A 24,003-nucleotide genomic window follows, 5' to 3' on the forward strand; every position below is an offset into this window, starting at 1 on the left:
CAGCTTGGAATGGCTTCAAAATATGACACAAAGACTTACTGCAGACAAAGCTTGATTGGCGGAAACTATGGCCTACTCAACACAACCACCTTCAAACCAAATCCTGATTACTACAGGTGCTGGAACAATGTAAAGGAATAATCATATCAATAAAACGAAGATGACATATATACATCAATAATTCATTTCTTTCATAATACAGTGCTCTCTTGTGGCATCAATTGATGGGGCGAAATGTTCTAGAAACAAGCTTTAACAGCACAAATAAGATCAGAGCATATGCTCACTGTGAAAGAAGAAAAATGATAGATATCTTATTACAGAGATGTTTCTTTCATTACTATGTTGGTCTCCAGAATGCCACCTGCGCTTCAAATGGAAAGATAAGTGCTACCTCAAGCCTTAGCAAATCTGGAAGAAAGAAAACAAAGGGTAAAAGATCTTGGATTCAATGTAACAATACATATTACTGGTTACTTACCCAAGCTCAGATAACTTCAAGTGAGCTTCGGCATAGTCTGTGAAGAAGGCATCCTCATCCTATGAACACACCAGTCAAAACAAAAATGTCAACCATGTCTATTATATTTGATAAATTAACACAATGAGGCCAATGATCTGAAAATTTTTTTCGACTAATCCTATACACCACTATGTATTTGTTTATCAAGCATGATTGTTCATTTTCGTATGTTTTTTTAAAAGAAAGAACATACCAGTAACTTTCATGGTATTTCTTAAAAAAAATGTCTTGACTTGAGTGGACAAATCAATGTGAGTACAGTAATGAGATTCTTAGATGTATAATTCACAAAGAGACCAGTAGTGAATTTAATACTAAAGGATATACATACCACTGCATATTTATCCACCAAGGGACGGAAAACAGGGTCAGTGAGAAGTGCCTTGTCAGAAGGAAGCTGAAGAAGGCCTTCTTTCTCTCCGCTCAGGAGCTCACTGCAAGTAAAACAAGCATCATAAGTATTAAACGTGAGTGAAATATAACAATCGCAATAGAAATAGTAATGCAACACTGATGCAAGTGATTTACGTGAAGTAGGAGTTGTCAAAGATAAGCGGGTTTGCAGTCCAAGGACCTTCAAAACCAGAACGCTCCTTGTGGCACCTTCCCTGAAGCATTTGCAAGCATCAAACGTAATTAGATAAGGTTTTATAAACTTGTGTAGGACTATCCATCTCCAAATCCAACAGCGCCGCCGCAGCGGCGACGGCAACGAGGGCTGCGCCGGCGTATAACGCGCCGATGAAGCCAAAGACGGCCCGGCGGAGTAGGGATCGGGTGAGGGATCCGACGGAGTGGGGGTTGGACAGGGAGGTGAAAAAGGGGGAGATGAGGGAGAGAAGAAGAGTGGTGATGAGATCCACCTGGTAAGCGATGAGGTCGAGGAGCCATGGGGCCGGCGGCGAGCTGTGGTTGTGATCGCTGGCGAGGTCGTTCTTCACCGGAGGGATGGTGGCGGTCGAGAGGTTGTGGCGGCGGCTTCGTCGATCCAAATGAAAGCCCTTCACACTCGTTCACAACGGCCACACGAAAAACAAAGGAAAAAAAAAATTGGGTTCCACCACTTTGTAAAATTCCTATAGAATCATGTGATTTCATAGGAATTTTAAACTGTAAAAAGAATACCCAAACACCAATTCCTATGATTTCCTATGTAATATTAAATTTCATAGGAATGGTGGCCATTCCTATGGAATTTAATGGTAGCCAAACAGGGCCTAAGTTTTTTTTGCCAAGATAAATGACTAAACCGCTAAGAACACAATTTTAGAAGTTTTTTTTTTTTTTTTGGCTAAGATGAGCAATTAGACTACTAAAAGATATATGGATGTGCACAAATTTTGACTGCTAAAAAATATATGTATGTCACAAATTTCGACTGCTAAAAAATATATGGATGTGCACAAATTTCAACACAACAAATGAAAACAGAGTACACTATACACAAGTACTGAAATCACCCACACAACTACTCACATTCCAGAAACATATTATCACCTATAATTAAAACTCACACCACTTATGTAAAATTTTAATAATCTTAGCAATTGTTGACTGCATAACTCGGTAAACATAGACTCGTAAGGCAACAGCTTCTTCCCACATTGCATCTGAAGAAGAAAAAAGTTGTGAATGCAAAAATTAGGCAGCTAATTAGATCGAGTGGTCCACTAAACTGAACACTAGCACATCTATACAGACTAGAAAACAGGTGAAGATTACTTCTAGAACAATGACTGTCCTCTGATTGGACTCTTGCAGAATTACTAACAGAGATGATAGACCTAAATATATGTTCCCTTGTACATGACCACATATACATTAGCGTTAATACGACCACCAAAACAGAGTATGAATTGAACATACAAATGTTTTCACACCAACACATAACGAAACACATCCAGGTCAGTTAATGCAAGGGTAACCTATTTCAGTGAATTAGGTCGCTACCCAGAGAGGAACGAAATCGCTCTTCTGAAATCGAGAGATTTGACGGTTGACTCAGGGAAGCAACTGCTATCTGGTGTCCATAATCCACCTTCGTGAGGAAGTACAATCTGTTGGCCAAGGTTTTTATTAGCATTGTTGTTGGCTTCCAAAGATGGCACCTCTTTCTTTCTTTTCACAAACTCGAAAAATTCTGCAACTTGGCGAGCATATCTGAGCAAAAAACGTGGAAAGATTATTAGTGCGTGAAGTTGTAACACCATATCATGATATATGCCTGACTGCAAGGGGGAAATTTAATACCAGCAGAAGCCCAAACACATACAATCACACAGGCATTCTGATTATGCAGATGTATGTCATAAAGTAGACAATAAAATCTAGAACAGGTGAATTTTATAAGTAAACAAATGACCATGACTGTAATAACTAAAAAATTGAGAATCAAAGTTAATATTTAGGACTCACTCCCTCTTAGCTTCAATATCTTTGCTGAAGTCAATGTTCGGCTCGCAATCAAGAACCAAGGCAGGAACCTGTTGATTTTAGAAAGAAAAACATTAGAGCGAGCATGAGATTAAAACCTATGCAACAGGTTGGCAAAGAGTGAGCCAAGAAAAATACCTTTTGAATACTTGAATGCAGATGGTCACCTTCTAAATAAAACACACGGTCACTTATATCAGGATGCAAAGAGCTGTCTACATGCAATGGTAATTTGCTGAATGACAAAACACCATGATTTCCAGTTGTAGAGGGGAACAGCCAACTCTCATGTTTTTCATGAAGACCCCTCAGATAATCCAGGCTCACACCACCTTCCTCTGTTCTCTTACGCAATAACATTCTCTTGTGGCAAGTGTCTGGACTAGCTCTAAGATAAATGAAGCCATCAGGGATAAGCCCCGGTAAGACTGACACAACAGGGTCAAACCATGAGTCATAGATGCTGATTTCCATCTCATTCATCCATTTCGCCTCATGAACAGCTCGAACAAAAACCTTTCATGAAAGGAACAAAATACCAACGTTGACATGATCAAAACAAATATCATGCACTGGTAAATGAAAGTCACCCAACAAATGCAACTTTGATGAATCATGATAAAATTGTTCAAGATAGATTATTCATGCAAGAGAAAAATAAACATACCATTCTATCACTGAAAACACTTCTTTCCATTAACCTGAGAGGTTTGATGCTACCGGCAGATTCTCTTTCCTGCATGACCCTGGTTACAAACACATAATTCTGGAAGGTATAAGCATACCTTTCTGGCTCAGCATAGAAGGCATCAAGTATATTGAAATGATCAGGACCAACATCCTGCCACTTGGCTATAGGCTCTGGAACTATTTCAACAAGATCCCGCAATTCAAGGGTTTCATTGGCTATTCTTTGCAGGAAGGTTGTTTTGCCCACGCTAATATTACCCTCAACACAGAATGTAAGCCTTTTCTTCAAGCCAGACCTAAGATCAGAGCCAGTATCTTCCTGTTTTAATTCCTCATCCACACTATCCTTGATGAAGGAGGTTATACTCTCTGCATGGTTTTTGTGGATAATCCCTACTGAACTTTGTAAATATTCAACCATCTTTTCGCTAGACTTGCCAACAAACTGCATGCATAGTAAGAGAAGAAACACAAAGATAAACAACACTTGTGAGACAAGCATCACTATTCCAGTTATAAGTCAGAAAGAAAAAGAAGGAAGACGCAACTGAACAACTCCATTTCCCAGTATTGCTCGGAATCACCATATGAAGACAGTACCTAAGATTTGTCTTAAATAAACAACTACAACTCCAAGATGCATATCATATTTTCTAGAAAAACAGCAAGTGGTGCAAAAGTTCATAAAGAAGCGTTGAGAATTAAAAAAGGAAAAATAGAGTTCAAATAAAATTGAAGGGAACATGAACCCAATTCAGGCACAATTGTTTACAGCGAGATTTATCATAAAACAACCAGAATAGATTCATTCCACTAAACTTATCAAGAAAAATAAGGAAAAATAAAACAAAAAAGAAAAGCAAGAATTCTCAGTTAAAAAGTTTGAACGCATCTCCCTGATAAGTTTCTCAAGTGAGTTGCATTTTTTTCATAGAGTAATGGGCAAAGCAAGAAGTTCAGCAACTTATGTTACTCTAAATCAAGTTCTACAAATTACATGTTTCAGGAAGCAAAACAATAACATTAATCAAACAACAATTTATGGGCCCAAAAAGATCCAACAACCCGCAAGGTTTCAAACATTTACAATCTAGAGAAGGATAACAGAGGTCATGTAATCACTACCTCATTCTATCCAAACCAGGCATAATAACTCAAACATATTCCTAGATAAACGGAACAGATAATAAGCACAAAACGAGTTGCAATTACCAATAGGGCCATAGCAACTAGATATCTACAGCATACCTTATCCTTGTAGAGTTGCTTAAGCTGAGCAACGCCTTCAAAACCCTTATCCACCAGCTTCCTCAGGTTCCGTGGCCCAACCCCTGGAATCGTCAAGAGCTCGAGGTTCCTACCCAAAGGACCATTAGAACCACCTCTCTGCCTCCTCACAGGGCTCGTCCGCTGCCGAGGTGACCTTGAACTCTGGTCAGCATCAACAATGCCCCCTTCCTCCTCCTCCTCGCTACCACTTTCTTCTTCCTTCCTCTTTTCCTCGTCAAACCCATCCAAAACCCCACCTTTTTCTCTACTTCTTAAACCCTCAACCGCTCGAAACCCTCTCCCAGGGCTAGCATGGAGCCAGGCTAAAGTCGGAACCTGAACTTCTCGTAAAAGTGGAGACCATGCCCTAGAAAACGCCCGGCCAACATCGATACCGCAACGGCAAGGGATGAGAGGAGTTCGCCGGGATTGGCCGGAACCAGGGAAGGAAGACAAACGCAGAGTAGAAGCACACATGAAGGAACGAGAGAGAGCACTGGAGGCCTTAGTTTCAAGCCAACCAGCGGTAGAGAGAACAGGGCCAGGACCCGTGCAACTGCGCCAGAGCTTCTGCATGGCAGGTCCAAACTCCGGCGGTGGTCATGAAGGAACGAACAACGGGCAAAGAGAGAGAGAGAGAGTGAAGTTTGCAGCTCGAACACGGGGCTTAGGGTTAGGGTTTTGGAACGGCGGAGAATGGGGACATAGAAGAGGGATTAGGGTTTTTTGGGAAGCGGAAGGGACAAAGGAAGAGCGGGAGAGGAATTTGGAGGAAAGGGTTGGAATGGGGACCAAATATAAATAGAAAGACAAAGGATGGGCGTTATTGGAAATTTAAATATGGATGGTAGGCCCCACCAAAATTCATCAAATTAAGGTGATTAATGAAATTATATAAGCTAATAAATCCAAATCCAACTACTGCTATTAATTAATAAAGATTAAATTAAATTAATCTCTTAATTAAGCGGAGCAGCTTTTTCTTGTATGGTCGAGTTTTATAAAATATTAACAAAAAATTAATGACAGGGAGTTTTTGCGCTTTCAAATTTATTAAATAATTTATAAAAAAAAATTGTGTTAAAATTAAAGGATTTGTTGGGAAAGTGGAAGTTTTTAAGAGGTACATTATGTTAGTTTCCTATAAAACAAAAACATTAAAACCATCGGTTCATGAGATATTAATGGCTTTGATATTAAAAATTAAAATAAAAAATAAATTTTTATTGAATTTTTAAATATTATTGAGGGGGTTTATTTAGTTACATTTTCTCTAATTTTTCATAGCAAGCTAAAATTTGTAAGTATAATTCTTTATATATATATACATTTCTCATACTCCCTTTTGAAATAGGCCCACTACACCAAGGTTCAATCCAAAAATTCAAGTCCTATTTACCATCAAATTCTTACCCTAGAGAACAAAAACAAAGTAAAATAATAAAGAAAAATAATCACAAAGAACTACAAAATTGATCTACATTTCTTGGTAAAGAAGAATAAAAATTCAAGTCACTTTCTCAAAGTTCTCAGGTAATCTGCCATAAATGTCATCATCTTCAAGCCTAGCAGTGCACTGATCTAGATTAGTGATACAACATGTACAACATTCCCTATGTCAGCATAAAACATTTGAGAAAATTTCTTTTGTAGTTATAGCTTCACTAGTCCAATTTTAGATGCCATGTCCTGCTTCATGACAGATAATGTTCTGTAGTAATAACCACTTGATGGATGAGCAACACTAACAGTTATAATCTTATGGTCATTCATACCTGCCGCGCAGCCGCGGTTGAGAATAGAACCTGGCTGGAGATAATATTCAGCAAGAACTACAAGAACTGCATGATATATTTCCTATTTCTTGTATGAAAATTCCTCAAATAGATTGTTTCCAGGACTGACACTTTTGATCTCTGGTGAAGACCATTGCGGCAGGACTCTACCAGAATTCTTATATTTTGGATTTGGATTTGATTCCTCAGTGCCCATGTGACACCCATCCAATTCCAAATCAATGCACCTTATTTCAAGAGGAGTCTTCATTACCCTTTTCTTTGATTGTTCAGTGTTATCAGTAAAATCATCATCTGCAGTGGAATCAACACCTGCTGAGCCTCTCCTTCTTTTTACACCGTCAGAACTTGTGTTGCTGCTACCACTGCTATTCTTGTCAGTCTTCTGGTATTCTTGGATCGTCGACTCTATAGTATCTAATACACGGTCCCCGTACTTACTTACCTTCACCCTGTACCAGACAATAACAATCAGACAACAGCATTGCTGTAAGTACTTAAGTAGCCGATTAGAAATTCCAAAGTGCAGAAACATACTTGCCCATGCCGTTGACCTCAAGGAGTTCTTCTTTGGTCCTTGGTATTTTCTTGCTGATCTGCTGCAATGTCGCATTTCTGGAATTGAAGAGTTTAAGCAAAGGTCAAAGTTATGCAAAGACGAGACATATCTGTATTCGTTTTTGTTTCTTTTTGGTTAACAAGAAAACACAAAAAAAAAAAAAGTCTTACCCAAAAATGTGATATGCCATGTATCCTTCACCAGCCTCCTTTACAAGTGCAGTGCGAAGTATACGCAAAGCAGCATAAATTTTTGCTGACAGATTCTTTGACCAAGATCAATATAAGCAAAATCAGACAAGTGAAGCATTAAAGAAAATGAAAAAATTAATATCTTTATCCATCCAGATGCAGTGTATATTACCAGGTCGACTTCAGGTTGTGCTTGAGCAGGTATGTCACTTTGGGGAGGGTTCACTATTCCAGGAACCAATGAACCTTTTGCAGGGGTTGTTTCAGGTTTCTGCATCTTAGATGCCTTTCCCAGAGTCGGGAACCTGGAAGTAAGCTCCACATTTAATGCTAAATGCGATGCTAAACTACTAAAGGTAATTACTCTAGGTAGACATTCAATAAAGACAGATCAACAGCAATGACCACCAAACCTTGTAAGAGTTTAATCCACTGAATAAAAAGAATTACAAGAGGAGAAGGTGCAAAAAACCTGAGCTTAATTGTTAGCTGTCCTGAGGAGAGTGCCTGTGCTTTTGATTCATTTATCTGAAAAACAAGAATGAGAAATGCAATCTGAATCTAAAGGAGACCAACAGAAAGCTAATGACATGAAGATACATCACACATGCATATGCCAAAAAGCTCAAATTCTTGGCAGGAGCACAGTACAGGAAATAAAAGATGTAGATTGTACCTTCAATACCGATGATACAGAACCATATAGATCACTCTTCTTGACATCTTCCATAAGAATATCATCAATAACCAAATGCCTTAATATTCTGGAAGCTTCGCCTTTGGCTAAATGTTTCCCTGCTCCATGAAAACTTAGGTTTTCATGCCTATATTTCTTCACCTATGTATCAGATAGTTAAGGTAATTAACTGAGATCATAATGGATTAGTAATTGCAAAAAAATCAGATTCATAGGAAAGTTCATACCATTTGACTCAAGGAACCCCTGTAAACTTCAAGAATATGGGATGATGAATAACGCTGGCCAGTTATTCTCACCAATTCAACCTGAGGCGCAAATCACACAGTTCACTATGATGAGGCCAAAAGCCACATAAGCAGCAAATCTTTAACAATGCGATGGCAGATTTCTAAAATAATTGTTCAATAATTATGAGATGATTATATTACTAACCAGTTGCTTTGCAATGTCAGTGACATCTTTCTCAATCAAGCACAAAATTTTGGAACAATTATCACAAGTCTTCTGGCAGTTTTCAGGATTGAACTTTTCACCAAAATGAATAAGCTGTAGCAGACGCCTGCAATCAGTGTCATTCTCGCAATAACTAACCTGTGAAATGAAAAATAAATTTGGTTAATAAAATATCAGCAGCTATACCAGATGAGGATGTTTTATAACAGCAACATACCATGCGCAAAAGATTTTCTAGGTTTGTTTCCAATACTCTCTCAGTGTTTGCTAGCGAGTTGCGTCTTGTTCCAGATGCCAAAGGATTTTGCTCTATAACTCCTTGCATGAGCATATGCTTGACTCTAATCTGAAAAGGTATGATCAGGAAATAATTATAACACCTACTTCTCTAATTTCTAGATCAACACAAGAAATTTAAAGAAATCAAGAGAAATGCATTTACTTAAACTTACATAGTCACTATAATTGTAGTACAGAACACAAGATGAACGCAGACCATCTCTACCAGCACGCCCACACTCCTATAAAATACAGAGAAACACAAGTCAAGGGCAAAAACATTCAATTCGACATTGCTTCATAATGACACATTTCAGTGGTTCACAAATCTACCTGATGATAACCTTCAATAGACTTTGGAAGAGAATGATGAATCACAAACCGAACATCAGGTTTATTTATACCTGCAATTTACGTTTCAGTGCCTTCATACATATATCTCAGTCATAGTCTTAATCAAAAGTGTCAATCAGTTAATACCCATTCCAAACGCCACTGTTGCACATATTATATTTATTTCATCTTTGCTCCACTGCCTTTGAACATATGCTCGCTGAGAAGAATCCATGTTGCCATGGTAAAATGATGCCTTGTGCCCACACTCCTGAGTTACAAAAAATATACATAATAATAAATATATTGTGAGATTTATTCAGTGCACTAATGACGAAATATTCCCAAACCAAGATTTATTCTCGCTGCTAGAGCAGGTATTCAGAAATTTAGTTTATTTTTCTCATGACAAAAGGGAAATCTATAATGCAGTTATGTTGGACTTGGGGATACACATTCAAAACCATATATAGCTTGACACCTCCAATGAAAAGATCCAAAGAATTAAACTTACTCATTTTTCAATGGCTATCAAATCCTAACTAGGATAGCAATTCAACTAAAAACAATAATCCATTTAAGCAAATCTGGATGCTCATTATTGAAATCATGAATTGTACACTTCAGAAACATAGCAACATTAGGACTGTTAAGTTAAATATACAGACGCCACAAGCATGGATGGTTATGTAAATCACCAACAATTGGCAAAAATGGTATAGGCAAAAAAATGAGATTGTAAACTAAAGTATGTGAATCAAGATTTAAACAAAAATAGCACAAGAAACTCTACCGTTTAAGAAAGGTTTTGGTTTTAGGACAGAACTTAATGTTTCAAAACAACAATAACTTATAAGCCAATAATTATTCTTCAGAAAGGGAAAACCTGCAACTTTTCAGCCACTTTTTCACAGTCCATTCTTGAAAGACAATAAATGATGCCACATTCATCAAAATGGTTTTCTTTGATGAATTTGTCAATGTCATCCAAACATTTCTTAGTCTTCGGTAATATTGAATACCTGCAAAGTTCAGATTGCTGACAGCAGAAATAACATTCTATTAAATTGATGTAAGCTCCAGCCATCAATACTCACCACAAGTTTGGGCGATTAAAACTCTGTCTGAAAACAATGCAATTAATGAGGCCAAGAGCTTGCACAACATCTTCCTTTACACTAGCTGTCGCTGTTGCAGTTAGAGCCAACACTGGTGTGTTTGGAAATTTCTGTTTCAGAATACCAAGGCCCTGGTGTAGAATAGGAAACTAAGACTCAATCACCACACTACAACAGAAAAACAAAAGTTTTAACTGATGCCAACCTGATAGTCTGGTCTAAAATCATGTCCCCATTGGCTAACACAGTGAGCTTCATCAATTACGATCCTAGCAAGTGATCCCCGTGAATGTAAACTTTCCAAGTTTCTCAATAGAACGTCACTTCTGTTGAAATAGATAATCCTCAAAATTAAACTGTGGTTCATTTTTCAGAACAGAATTTCAAAGCATGCTTGATTTAATTAAGTTATCAAACCTTTTCTTTCTGGTTCTTTTTCATTGTGTAGGATATTTGAAGATCTTATGTTAATAACATATTATATATAATTCAGATAAAAGAAGTGCACATATGCTTCCATCCATTTCTACCACATAGGCCAACCTAGAATAGATCTTTTCCCTGGCCCCTTAAGGATGGAGAATGATTGTGTATGCTAAGCATGTGAAAATAGTCATACTAAAGGCTTCAACTCAATGAAGAGCATTGATGGTTTATCAGCTAATTCTCTCCTTTTATTGAGGATAGATGTCAATGGCGTATCTCACTATAAAATAAAAATTTATCAGCTAATTTGCAACCAGACCACATTGATGGTTTCACGAATGGAGGACCACATCATATTCGCTTTATTAAGTGCACGTGCACAGCATGCACCAAACATTATTCTTCACCAGAAATGAGCTAATTAGTTATTAGTTCAGCAATAATCATATGTCACAAAGGTCTTATGCCTTAAGTATGTAGCATCAGTACAGAAAGGACAGTGCATATCAATAGATGATGTTTGCATCAGGATGTTGACAAATATTACATACAAATTGATTTAATCTCAAATACTCACCTAGCAATTTTTTCTGGGGTCACATATAGTAGCTTGTATTTACATACACCAGACATCAGCTCCCTAAGTATTTCCTGTTGTTCAACCCACTCCAAGTTGGCACTCAAATAAGCAGCAGGAATATTTGCCTGTTGATAGTGAAAATTGAGAATCAAATGGTAATCAGATCATTATAAGAAATGCAGATGCACAATACCTGTAGTAAATACATGATTTGATCTTGAATGAGTGAAACAAGAGGAGAAACCACTAGAGTTACTCCTGGACAGATGAGAGAGGGAAGCTGCAAGACAAAAGGATCAAGTACATAACTGGAACATAAGAATTAAGCGTAACACAGATAGCCAAAAAAGAGGAAACCATGTAAAGTTACAAAAGTGGAAATACGAAAATACAAATAAAATTGAAAAGATCCAGATTGAATACTTGCACAGCTTTTCTCTAACAGATTACATCATTTGTCTCAAAAATCAAATCTTAAACTATGTGGATGTGCTTTGACAACCAAAATGAGCATGCCCATAGGAAAACTAAATCAGGTAATCAGTTCAAAATCACCTAGTAAAATCTAAAACCATAAACACCACAATCAAGACTACCAAGAAACCATTGGAAATTTTAACCCAACATAACAATGGGAGAAAATCAGATTCAGGGAGAGAAAAAAGCAGTCCATGTACCTGGTATGTTAGGCTCTTTCCACCGCCTGTGGGCATCAATACAAAAACATCATATCCACTCATTGTTGCATTAATCACCTCTCTTTGATTAGGACGAAATGAGTGATTTCCAAAGACTTTCTTGTTGTTGGCCTACAATGACACAAAGTGCCAGGCATTAGCAGAATTGTAGATGTGCAAAACAATCTGATATTTCAATGGAAGAGCACCTCAAGTTTCTTTGTCCACGGGAAGTCTACACTCTTCCATCTTTGATCAGTAGACCCATCAATATAATTAACTTCAGCAAGCTTAGGGGCAAATATTTCTCTGTCCAGAGGTGTTGATGCAAAACTTGGCCTATCCATGGAACATGACAGAGGCGAAGAGAACCTATCTGTAGGACAGTAGGGCACTGAAGTACTACGATCCTCATAATTTCCTAGTTCATTTCTTATGTGAACTTGGGAATCAAACCTTATAGGATCTATCATAAATGAGCTTACAGGAGTGACAGATTGGAAATCCCTGGGTGTAGTTGAGGCCATACGATGAGACAATTCCCTTTCTTCATTTACCCTCGAGTTATTAAGATATTGCTCAAGCTGTTGAACCTGCTTATTAAGATGCAACCTACCAAAACAACCCATGAGAACGAGAGGGGAAAAATGAGACCTACAATGCAGTCATAGTATGGTGATAGTCAAAATTGAAACAAACCGGTCTTGACGAAGACTTTCACAGCGAGAAGGACTAAGGTCACCAGCATTGTCAAGAAGTTCATTTGATATGGCAATTAGCTTATCCTTCAGCTCCTGCAGATGTCCTCTTGCTTCTGGACAAAATGCTAGCTAAAACATGATAAAGAGTTTAACATCAAAATGGGAACAGATTTCAGAATTCCAAAGGGAAAGTGATTTTTTACTTAAAAAACTTACTTTCAAACCATGGCTACATATTTCACATAGTTCTGTGGGCATGGTGTTCTCTCGAGGCCCCATGAAGTTACCTCTGCTACCAACTGGAGTACAAGGTGAATCTTTTGATGCTAATCCTCTGGGAGTACTAGTTGCTTGATAGTGCTCCATAACTATCTGGTCTACATCAATGTTCTACATTGTATAGCAAAGCAATGGCATTCAAGATACACATAAGGAAGGCATTTTCACTGACAGCATAGATAAAAACACAAAATAACTCTTGCCTTTAAAAGATCATCTTCATCCATAGCATCTTCAAAAACTTCATCAAGACATTTGCAATCATTATCACTTGATGTACGACAGTTTATAGGACCTGAATAAGAGGAACTGGATCGCAGAGATGCTCCTATTGTATCTTGTTGCAATTTTTCTGATCTCACATCAACAACTGTACCGAAACTGCTATTCACTGGCAGAGAATTTCCATTATAATTTAAAGAATAACTGACTTTTGTGGGTGCATCAGACAGTGAATTGTGAAGTGCCTTTTGTTTTTCTTCAACTGAATTTCCAGGGTTCTGGCAGTAAGCCACTTTATCAGTGCAATTGGATGAATCTAAAACATTAGTTGGAATATAATTCGCATGATTTCTCTTTGCTGGACCAGTTAATCCTGGCCGTAAATAATTCTTGCATGCCACCTGAATACCATTGAGTGCTCTCCAGGCCTGCCACAGTGATGGATTTCAAGGCAAATAAACAGGTGCATACATCACATCGCCATAAATAAAGCAAAAAATGATGAAACAAACCACAGAATGGAAAATAAAAATAATGAAAACTCAAACTGATAAAAAGGTCTGCAAGCTTGCACACAGCAATAAGTTCCTCTCCAACAAAAAAATCTTACTGTTCATGAATACAAAGGATTTAGTTAATTGTAGAAAAGTCCAAGGTTGAAATACTGATGCTATTATCTTACTTCTTCCTCTTCTTATTCTTTTTGCAAAATACTTCCTTTCACCCAATGACTTTAAACACTATTCTAATTGCAGCATTCAAGGCCAAATAAATGGTGAATCAAGTATGATTCCATCACAAATAAATTTTTTGCAATTTCATTCCAGTCACATGTAATTTTCAACATTCCAGATATAACTATGTTGAGGTACTCCTATTCTTGAGCTCTAGTGCCTTTGAACCATGACAGACATAATGTATGATATGTGTTACGTCAACCAACAATCATGCCAAACAGGTGTGTAGTCCACAATCTTAAACCAATATGTAGATTCACTAAGAGATGTGAGAGTATGAAGCCATGACTCTTGACTAGGCGCATACCTTTTCAAATTGTGGATTCTGCAGGGTTTCAGTTCTTTGAAGTTGACAAGTAAAAGGCCTGAGAAGCCATATGGCAGAACAATACAATTCAGAGATGAAAAGTGATGAAAATGCAGTAAGGAAAGGTTAAATCAAAGAAATATAGATAACAACAGTTAATTATCAAGATTCAGATCAAGTTATGCTAGAAGTAAGGTAAAAGGTGCATCACAATACCTTGTGCACAACATTCTGTTAGGTCCTTCAGACTGAGGTTTTTGTCCTGGTAAAGAATATAGGAAATTTGAGCTCAAATGATTGTCTTGAGGTGATGAGCCATCAACCAAAGCAGCATGTTGTGACCAGTTGACTTTGGGATACTTGCCATCACATTTAAACTCTATATTTAATTTACTTCTGGAAACCACCCAAAGGAGGACATATAAGGTACATGATCAAAAGAAATGGCTGAAAAATTTTGGGAAATTTCAATAAAAGCATATTTAAAAAGACATGAACTTGTATAAAGGAGCATGTTGTGTAGTGTACCTGGATGCTAAACCCCTAGTCATCAGTGACCATTCCCATGTGCTTCATATAGAAACTCCACTCTATTCCAGGCAAGTACATAAATGATGGTGAAATCTGAAAACACATAAGAATGACATGCAATCCGAGACAAAGTAGCAAATAAGAATATTGAGAACATGTGCTTCATTGAGCCACACCAACACAAGCGGTTTACCAAACAACAAGCATAACTACATGCCTTATGTCAAACGCAAAGGGATGTCAATTAATTAAAAGTACTTCAAGCCTCAGATATCTAAATAAAAACTTGATTTAATTATCATGGGAGAGGTTAATAAATGTGTAAAGATCATTCCATAAATTCAAAACATTTAATTCCAAAATTTGGCTCCAAGTTCATATAACAAACCCCAAACAAACATAAGAGCATGAACTGTAACCTTTAAGTGGTTAGTCATATCATCTTACAGAAATTTTTGACATTGGTGACATGATGGTATAAATTTTAAGGCAATGATAGAACACACCCATGGAGAATTCTATACTGACACATTCTGCTATCAGAAAAGGAATAATCAGCAGGCATGAAAATACAAGTGTTCTCCATCAACAGGCGTGATCCTTGGGGTAAGACCAGCAACCAAGGCTCCAAATTTTTCATCAAAAACCACACTGCCATACAATCCAACCTTGCAAAGGTCTGATTGCACTTAGAACATCAAAACACTGAAAGGAAAAAAGGTATCAAATATTCCTAGTAAAAATGAGCTTTTAAAAAAAAAACAATTTTCATCGAATACAAACATGCAAGCCCATACAAACCAAGAAGCGCACTCCAAACAGAATGATTGAGAACAGAATAACCAAAGTAATTTCACACGCATCACCAAGCATTCAAACTTAAACACGGTTTATCAAACACCTTCGATTCAGAAAACCTTTTTCCAATAAACCAACATATCAAATCCTTCAATCTCCAACACAACAGCCCCTCACGCCAATCAAAGAACATGATTTTTCCAATGATAAAGCAACAAAACCAATAAATGCATAGCTTTAATTCAATAAAGAAGAGCCAAATCGAAATAGAGAGGGATAAACAAATACCCCAGTAAAAGAAGACAAAAAGGAGGCGAGAAACAGCTAAACCCTAGAAATTGAAGAGATCGGCAGAACAAGGAGCTCCTCCTGGGTACCTTGATCCTCAAATAGGGAGTCAATGGCGTCGAGGTGAGGAGAGAAATCGATCCTCGAGGGACGGCGGAGGAGGAGAAGGAGATCGGGGGTTTTGGTTTCAGGGTTCGATGTTTCCTTTTGATCCTTCAAATAAGCGCGGGATGAGAATTTGGGGCTTTTTTCCCTCTCACGCGAGCCAAAGAAGCAAAACCCATTGGTTCGAATTAGCGGCTGAGATTTCGCGGATTTGATCATCCGCTAGATCCCGACCGTCCGATCTGTGAAAATTTTTCATTGTTTTAATTTATATATAAAATTTTTATTATAAGTAATTTTTATAAGGGGTTTTGCAGGTGTACCATTAAAAAATTTTAAAATTATATATTTGCCCTTAAATAAAAATTAATTGCATACATACCCTTGAATAATATACATAATTGCGTATATACCCTTGGGTTTCAAATTAGTTGAAAAACCATCTATTAACAAATAACAAATATATAAAATTACCATTATACCATTGTATATATATATACCTTTGAAAAGTTTTTTTAAGTTGTACAAGTGTTATTGTGGACCTTTTGTATATCTTAATCCAAGTTATAACCATAATTAATCAAGTTTGATTACTGAAATCTAACAGTAGGGCCATGTCCGCAATTACCTATATTTTTCAGGGTATATATACAATTATGTTTTTCCTGAGGGTAAATATACAATTATAGAACTTTTGAGGGGTTTATAACTAATTCTTCTGTGGGCTCCTTTCTTTCCACCCGGCCTTTAATTAGGGTATGACCGGTTGAAAAGCATGAATCACAAATCAAAATTTAATTTTTTTTATATTTCAGATGATTGCGGGTTCATAACTCCTATTAGGGGCAAGCCCCTAATATTAATTACCCCAGACAATGTCATGGGAACCTCCGATTAAGAGACAAGTGTGAATGAGAAGTAACTGAATAAATATGATAATTTTTTTATATTTAATTTCAAAGATGCATGCGAATACATGATCGTAGACAAAGAATACTGAAAAGAAGAGGCTATTCTCAAGAGAGCTTAACAGAGATTTTTTTAGAAAGAGCTATTTCTATCATGCCCTTCAAAAATTTATTTTTTTAGTGGGCTCTTAACTCCTATCTTGAAAGTGTGTCGGGAAGATCGCTTTTTAGCTTTGTGGATGTAGCTCTCCTCGATTTCTTTTTTTATGTGGGTTTGTGTCTTGAAAGCATAGACTTAGTCAAGTGCAGCCCACTCTACATTTACTGAGTTGCCCTACTTGGTCACTTTTGCTTCTTTTTATCGCTGAAGACTTTTGGCTCTTTCGCTTGTAAAATCTCCGAGCTCCTTGACTTGTGAAACTCCTCAAGTCTTTGCCTTCTGGTGCTTTAAAAACTTGATTGCGATTTGTCGTTTACATGATGCGATTTTAGGTTTTAGCTCTTAAATGCTTTTGAGCCTTGACCATTTGATTTTTAAGTCGTGACCTTAAACATGGTTGGGTCGTTAACTCGATAATTTTGACTTGATTTTTAAAATGGACCTCTTACTCATTTTGAAAGAGACCTCACGATGGGCTTAGAAAAATCATCTTCTCTAACTCAACTTTTTCCAATGAGTGTTGACGAGAAGCATGCGAAAATTTTTCATTCCTTTTTTCATTCATCATCATTTTTTTCTCGTGAAATTTTTCATTTTTTTACTCTTCCTTTCATTTCAAGAAAAGATTTTTTTTTTACTTTTCATTGCATCTCTTTTCACTCCAACGGGTATCAAAAGACCTCCAAGTGAGATTCAGAAATCTTTTGTCAACTTTTTCTCTTTTTTTATAAGTGTTGATGAGAGATATTTTTTTGTGAACTTTTTTTCATTTTTAATCACTTCAAGGAATTTTTACTTTTTCTTTTTCATTTCACTTTTTTTACTCCAATGAGTGTCGAAAAGACCTCAAAAGTGAGCTTGAAGAAAGGGTTTGATTTTTTTATGGAAAAAAATTCTCTTTACTCCCAAAAAGTGTCGAAAGACTTGAGGTGGAATTGAGAAATTATGAAAAAAATTTCTCGTTACCACTAGAAAATCGAAACTTGAGGTGGAATGAGAGAAATTTATAGAAAATTTCTCGATTCCCTCGGAAGTCAAGACTTGAGGTGGAATGAGAGAAATTTCATGAAAAATTTCTCGTTACTCCCAAGAAAAGCCAAGGCTTCAAGGTGGAATGAGAGAAATCGTGAAAAATTTCTCGTTACCCCAAGAAAAGCCAAAGCTCAAGGTGGAATTAGAGAAAATATGAAAAAAATTTTTCCCGTTCTCAAGAAAGCCAAAGCTCGAGGTGGAATTAGAGAAAAAAATATGAAAAATTTTTCTCGATTATCCCAAGAGAGCCAAGGCTCATGGTGGAATTGAGAAAATATGAAAAATTTTTCTCGATTCTCAAGAAAAGCGAGGCTCGAGGTGGAATTAGGAAAATTTTTATGAAAAGTCTCAGATTCCCCAAGAAAGTCGAGGTGGAATTAGAGAAATTTCATAGGATTTTTTTCTAGAGGAAGCTCTGAAGAAAAAAATTACCAAAAATACCCCCACTCAAATTCATCCTTTACTTTTTTTCCTCATTTTTACTTTCTTTTTAACCCATCCTTTCATTTTTCCCATATTTTTCCTTTCTTCTCTCATTTTTACTCACCCTTCCATTTTTTTCCATATTTTTTTATTCTCTTTTTTTCAACTCACCCTTCCATTTTTTTCCTATCTTTTCCTTCTCTCTTTTTTTAAATTCACCCTTCATTTTTTTCCATATTTTTTTTTCTTCTCTCCTTTTTTTTTTAATTCACCCTCCATTTTTTCCATATTTTTTCCTTCTCTCTTTTTTTTACCCACTCTTCACTTTTTTTACTTTCTCTCTCACTTTTTTCCTCACCCTTCGTATATTTTTTTCATCCGTAATTTTCCTTCTCTTTTTTTTTTGTACTCTTTTTTTTTACAGAAATTCCAGTGATAGTACCAACTTTGTTATCGTGCCAATAGCCGCTCCCCAACACGTCAGCTGAAGTGTCTATGTGTGCAGCACCTCTTATTTCCATTATTTCATACAAGAGAGACAATGCCTTATCAAGTTTACGAGCCTTGCAATACTTTGAATTGATGAACACAACAATAATAAAACCTCATCACAATCTCCCAACTTCCTCACACTGGCCAGTGATTTAAGAACTCTACTGAAAACTGATGCTTTTATAGAGTGACCTGCCTTCTCATTATAAGTCCTGACAGCTCTAAATATCAAACCCATATCTAACTCTTTACTAACAGCAATTTTCTTCAGAAAGAGCAACAAATCACTATACTGAGGCTTCTATGAACCATGCATTGCAAACTCAAACAACTCTATAGCTTCTACAATCATCTTCCTCTTGTAAAACCTATCAGAATCCTTCACATACGTTTTCTTTTCCATCCCAAATCCTTCATTCGCCAATTTCTTTTTTCTTTGGAGCACCTAAAATTCATCGATGCAATCCTCTCTACCACAAACCCTTGCCAGTGCATTGTAAACAGAACCATCCACTCTAAGTGATGGCTTCTTCTCAGTCCATCGGAAGAATATTAAAGCGATTTTTGCTTCTCCGAAACCCAATCAAACACCTTCTTTTTGCTTCTCCGAAACCCAATCAAACACCTTCCAAGCAATCTTCGGCCGATCTTCCACACTTCGGAGGACCAAATTTAGCTACTTGTTATCAAGCAAGAGCTTCGCAGCCATCAAACTCTGTCTCGATCTCACCAGAACAGATCGGCTTTGAAAAGATCTCCACCGCAAGTGCAGAAGGCTGTAGTGGCCGCCGACCGGATGATCAATGTCGCTGAAGGAATTGGACTTCTGGAGCTGGTTGGGTACAAGGGCGGTGACGGAGCTGCGGGTCATGACGGAGAACTCGGCACAGCCGGGAAAGTAGCCCGTTGAAACCAGGGAACAAAAACTAATTCTCAAGGTATTTGATGAAATGGGAGAGAGAGAAAGAGAACATGAACGAGAGAGAGAGAAGAGAACTCAAGCTCATGCATGCACGTGCATGTATTTCTCCTTGAATGCATGGAAAACAATGATATATATATATATATATATATATATATTTTATTTAGAGAGAGATTCATGATAATGCATGTATACACATGCATGAAACAAAATTATATGTATATTTTTTTTAGAAAGAGAAAGGAATCCAGGCAAATGCATCTACGTGCATCCACTTCTCTTTAAATGCATGAAAATTATATGTATGCATATATAAAAATTCATGCTAAAATATGTACATGCATTATTAAGAACATCAACGTGCATGCATTCATCAGTTGAAAGAAAATCATGGGCATGTGGGACCCATTGCATTATCGCCCTTTTTAACGCATGAGGAAAGCGTCATGGCGTGAAATATCGCACGACACTGACTCAATTTCACTAAAAACATCATCAAAGAGGGTGCCCGTGTATGTATGGGCGTAGGGGCATCATGTTCTTCATGGAAAAAAATATGGTTTATTATTATCAGATCTATTTTTTTATTTTTACTGGGAAAAAAATGCAGATCTCTCTTCTAGCAGATCAACCTCTTCCGAACTCCTTGGCCTCTCTTTCTCTTTCTTTCTTCTCACTTTTCTTCAAAATTCTCTCTCTTTTTTTCTAGTCTCCTCCCCTTCCTTTCTATTTTTTTCTTCAGCCGCCCTCTGGCTCTCCTTCTCTCCCTTTTTTTCAAAAAGAAAATCTCCTCTCTTTTTTTCTTTTTTTGAAATCCTCAACCTCCCCAAAAATCCTCAACTTTCCGGAGACTTTTTTTCAAAAACATTTAAATTCAAAATTTCCAAATTCTTATCTGAATTTATTTATTTATTTATTTATTTTTGAATTTCAAACCCCCTCTTTTTTTTTTATAATTTACTATTATTATTTTATTTTAATAATAAATTTTTAATAGAATTTGGAATTAAAAAATTTTCATATAAACATCTTCCTTTTTATAATTATTGGTATTAAGTGTTTGTTTCTGGTTTTAAAAATAAATTTTAAATTTTAAAAATATTTCTTGAATAGTATTAGTAAGTCCAAGTTAAAATGGGTCTGGGAAATTTTGTGTTCATTAAATGGAATAAAAATACATTAATGTAACTTAAAATTTTATTTATTTAATTTTTTATATAAACGTAGATGAGTCACAGAACTTTAACTATTAAGTTGGAAGAGAATTAAAACCTCGACTTTCTATTTGGGAGGGAAATAAATAACCTTCCTATTTAGAGTGGTTGTGTTGGGTTGGATTGAAGAGTGGGCCGAGCCCAGACTCGTACTTAACAGGCCCTGGGCCTTTGTTTTCAAGTTGAGCCTGTTGAAGCCTTTTAAAGTTGTATATATGTGTGTGACTTGACAAATGAAATAGCGAAACATAAACAAAATATTTCTTTTTTTAATTTTATTGAACTAAACAAACAATAACTCAAATTAATCTAACTCACATTAAATTAAAAAAATCAAATAAAATAAATTAGTCACCATCACAATGTAAGAAGAGCAAGACATTTAACTTCCATGCAGAAGATTGAGAGTTTAACTCTCTCATAATGCATGATTGAGATGTAAATAGGGTGTGTACTGGTTTATCTATATTGTAAATAAAAAAATTTTAAAAAAAATACACTAAACTTTGCGGCTACCTCAGTTTTTTTGTTTTCTATATTTTGTTTGATCATTTGTTTTTATTTTTTATCCTTTGATTGTTTTATACTATTTTTTATATGTATTCCTTCTTGTTGCATATATATATATATATATATATAGCCTATATTTCAGTAATTTTCAATTGAATGAACAGCAAGAGATACAAAGGAACTTCTTTAAATCAGTGGCCTTTTTCTTCTTCAGTTAATCTCAAAAATTTGTGTTTTTTCATGCTGGACTAATAACACACAAGACCCAAATCAAAAGCATTTAAGTTGGTCACTAGTTAACCTGCCCCAAATGTCCATTGCTTTTATGATCCCCTCTCATGAACGCTGTGTAAATAGTTTAAATACAAAGTGTTTAATCCATCAAGATGAAATATTGTTTTGAAAATAATTTTTTACTAAAAATAATGAACTTCATGGCAAGAGTAAATTTGATGACTTAAAAGTTGCAAAATAATTCATGACTTTTCAAGCCTACACATAATTCAATTTCACTTTTATATGTATATATATATATATATATATATATATATTTGGTTTTATTGTCATAAACAAATGTCTTTATCCAACTATTTGTTGCTTTGGTGGCCCTATGCAAATAGTTAGCCTCATTAGGTTCCGAACCACAATCATTGAATCATGGTCATCCTTAAAACTCCATTTTGGTCTTCAAAGTAAAAATACATTAGATTTTTCATTTATGTAACTTTTTTTGAATATTTAATTAAAAAATCAGCTGCACATATTCAATCATTGCTTCCTACTGTGCTATTTTCATCATGTTAAAAATTAGTTGTGAGTTTTTTTTTAAATAACAATCAAACACAACCTTAACTTTTTTTTGATAGAACAACTATTGATGAATACAGGCGATCAGTTTCTATAAATACTATCCTATGTCCTTCTCTATTATTTTAGTAAGACACCTAATCATGTCTAATATTTATGTGTATATCCAACTTTTTTAGTTCTTACACCTCATTGTTTTTTTTACTCTTCATTTGCTAGAACTTATTTATGTTGTATTTTTAATTTCTCCTCTTCATTTATGAGAAGTTATGTAAGTTGTATCGATAATATTTCTTTTACCCCTTTAATATATTTTAAGTAATTTAATCAATTTTTTTTTATAAAAAAAGTCTATCCAATATGGGATTGATTGACAGAATAATAAGAACAATTCTTTTAAATAGAATATAATTCAAAACAAAAATATTATTTTTCATGTTTAGAATAAGAAAGGTCTTAACAAAGAATAATAACAAAAAGAAAAGTTTCCAATCAAAAGAAAAACAATTCAGAATAAATTATTTCTAATTAGTCACAACAAAATGGATTAATTACAGATTAAGATAGATTGAGCTTTAAATTAAATACACATATAAAATGCAAATCAAAGACGACCTCACAAGTACCTTTCATACCTACCCTTACCCAAAAGCCATTATGCTTGTCTCTTCCCAAATGCACCTAACTTTTCTGTTGTAAATATATAAATATATATAAATAAATAAAAAGAAGAGAAAGATGGCAACTTCTCATTAAAAAAATTATTAAAAAGATTCACATGATGATGAGTAAACGAGGACCTCAAACCAAAAATATCAAAGGACAAAATGGTAGATGAGTGTGGAGTTGGCCTTACACTAAAAAGAAATAAGGACCAATATGTATTTTTATTCTAATTAATGGACCCAACCTGACAACCTCCATGTAATTAGAGTAAAATAAAGTCCTACAACAATCCCCACAAGCCACATTGAGGACACAATATACCCTTAACATGGAACCCTCTGATGGAGATAGCTTCCTGCCTAGCAGTAAAGCAAACCTATCAACATTGGAAATTGGTTAGGTGGTGTCTCTTGCCTTCTAGAACCATGCCTAACCATTTTCTCTTTGTTACATTATTTTATATAAATATGTGTGTGTGCATATAAATCATCTATTTATCATTTATGTTATATCTATGGTATAAATATTTGTTTAATTAATTAGATGAGATGAGAGTATAGATGATTTACTTTTGAGACATGTTACAATTTGTTTTGATAGGAGATGTCTTAAAATAATAGCAATAATTATAATAATAATTTTAGGCCACTTTCACCATAATTGAGGATTAAGATATTTGATTTTTTCACTGGAGAATTAGGCATTCAATTTTTTTTTTTAATACATAATTGAGGCGTAAATTGCATGTGTAGCCCTTATCCATTTATAAAAAAAATTATAGAGAATAAGATAATATTTGAAAGATACGAGAAACCAAGGCATAGCCTAGTAGTTTCCTACTTTATTTAAATACAATGCAAAAAATAAAAAATTG

The 24,003-nt window shown here is 35.6% G+C and overlaps 3 protein-coding genes across 7 annotated transcripts; all 3 read right to left on the reverse strand.

Annotated features, from left to right (window-relative positions):
* Positions 1 to 166: 166 nt before the first annotated feature.
* Positions 167 to 1,536, reverse strand: LOC120256839 (L-ascorbate peroxidase 2, cytosolic-like; the record flags this gene model as incomplete). Its single annotated transcript, XM_039264513.1, has 5 exons — positions 167 to 411; positions 482 to 540; positions 855 to 957; positions 1,052 to 1,131; positions 1,387 to 1,536. Coding segments are annotated over 5 exons (408 nt in total), but the record flags the coding sequence as incomplete, so codon positions are not given.
* Positions 1,537 to 2,021: 485 nt separating this feature from the next.
* On the reverse strand, positions 2,022 to 5,695 carry LOC120256834. Its single transcript, XM_039264506.1, has 5 exons — positions 4,895 to 5,695; positions 3,624 to 4,091; positions 3,095 to 3,472; positions 2,939 to 3,006; positions 2,022 to 2,683 (listed from the first exon to the last, which is right to left on the reverse strand). The coding sequence occupies exons 1-5, from the start codon at positions 5,489 to 5,491 to the stop codon at positions 2,470 to 2,472; spliced, it is 1,725 nt and encodes a 574-aa protein (XP_039120440.1). The 5' UTR covers positions 5,492 to 5,695; the 3' UTR covers positions 2,022 to 2,469.
* Positions 5,696 to 6,398: 703 nt separating this feature from the next.
* On the reverse strand, positions 6,399 to 16,081 carry LOC120256812 (ATP-dependent DNA helicase Q-like 4A). 5 transcript variants are annotated; one of them, XM_039264477.1, is made up of 26 exons: positions 15,980 to 16,081; positions 14,802 to 14,863; positions 14,490 to 14,669; positions 14,274 to 14,331; positions 13,211 to 13,657; positions 12,945 to 13,118; positions 12,727 to 12,857; positions 12,237 to 12,639; positions 12,028 to 12,159; positions 11,544 to 11,630; positions 11,348 to 11,475; positions 10,550 to 10,670; positions 10,324 to 10,475; positions 10,113 to 10,248; positions 9,374 to 9,497; positions 9,227 to 9,297; positions 9,067 to 9,135; positions 8,832 to 8,960; positions 8,594 to 8,752; positions 8,386 to 8,466; positions 8,138 to 8,299; positions 7,934 to 7,989; positions 7,634 to 7,766; positions 7,441 to 7,535; positions 7,249 to 7,326; positions 6,399 to 7,163 (listed from the first exon to the last, which is right to left on the reverse strand). In XM_039264477.1, exons 2-26 carry the CDS (start codon positions 14,822 to 14,824, stop codon positions 6,773 to 6,775), a joined length of 3,720 nt encoding a protein of 1,239 aa, XP_039120411.1. In that variant the 5' UTR covers positions 14,825 to 14,863; positions 15,980 to 16,081; the 3' UTR covers positions 6,399 to 6,772. The 5 variants fall into 5 exon arrangements, with proteins under 5 accessions (XP_039120411.1, XP_039120409.1, XP_039120410.1 ...); XM_039264475.1 differs by having other exon boundaries at positions 14,802 to 14,897; XM_039264476.1 differs by having other exon boundaries at positions 15,891 to 16,081.
* Positions 16,082 to 24,003: the final 7,922 nt, after the last annotated feature.

Source organism: Dioscorea cayenensis, unplaced genomic scaffold, assembly GCF_009730915.1.
Source record: "Dioscorea cayenensis subsp. rotundata cultivar TDr96_F1 unplaced genomic scaffold, TDr96_F1_v2_PseudoChromosome.rev07_lg8_w22 25.fasta BLBR01001667.1, whole genome shotgun sequence".
Lineage (NCBI taxonomy): Eukaryota > Viridiplantae > Streptophyta > Magnoliopsida > Dioscoreales > Dioscoreaceae > Dioscorea > Dioscorea cayenensis.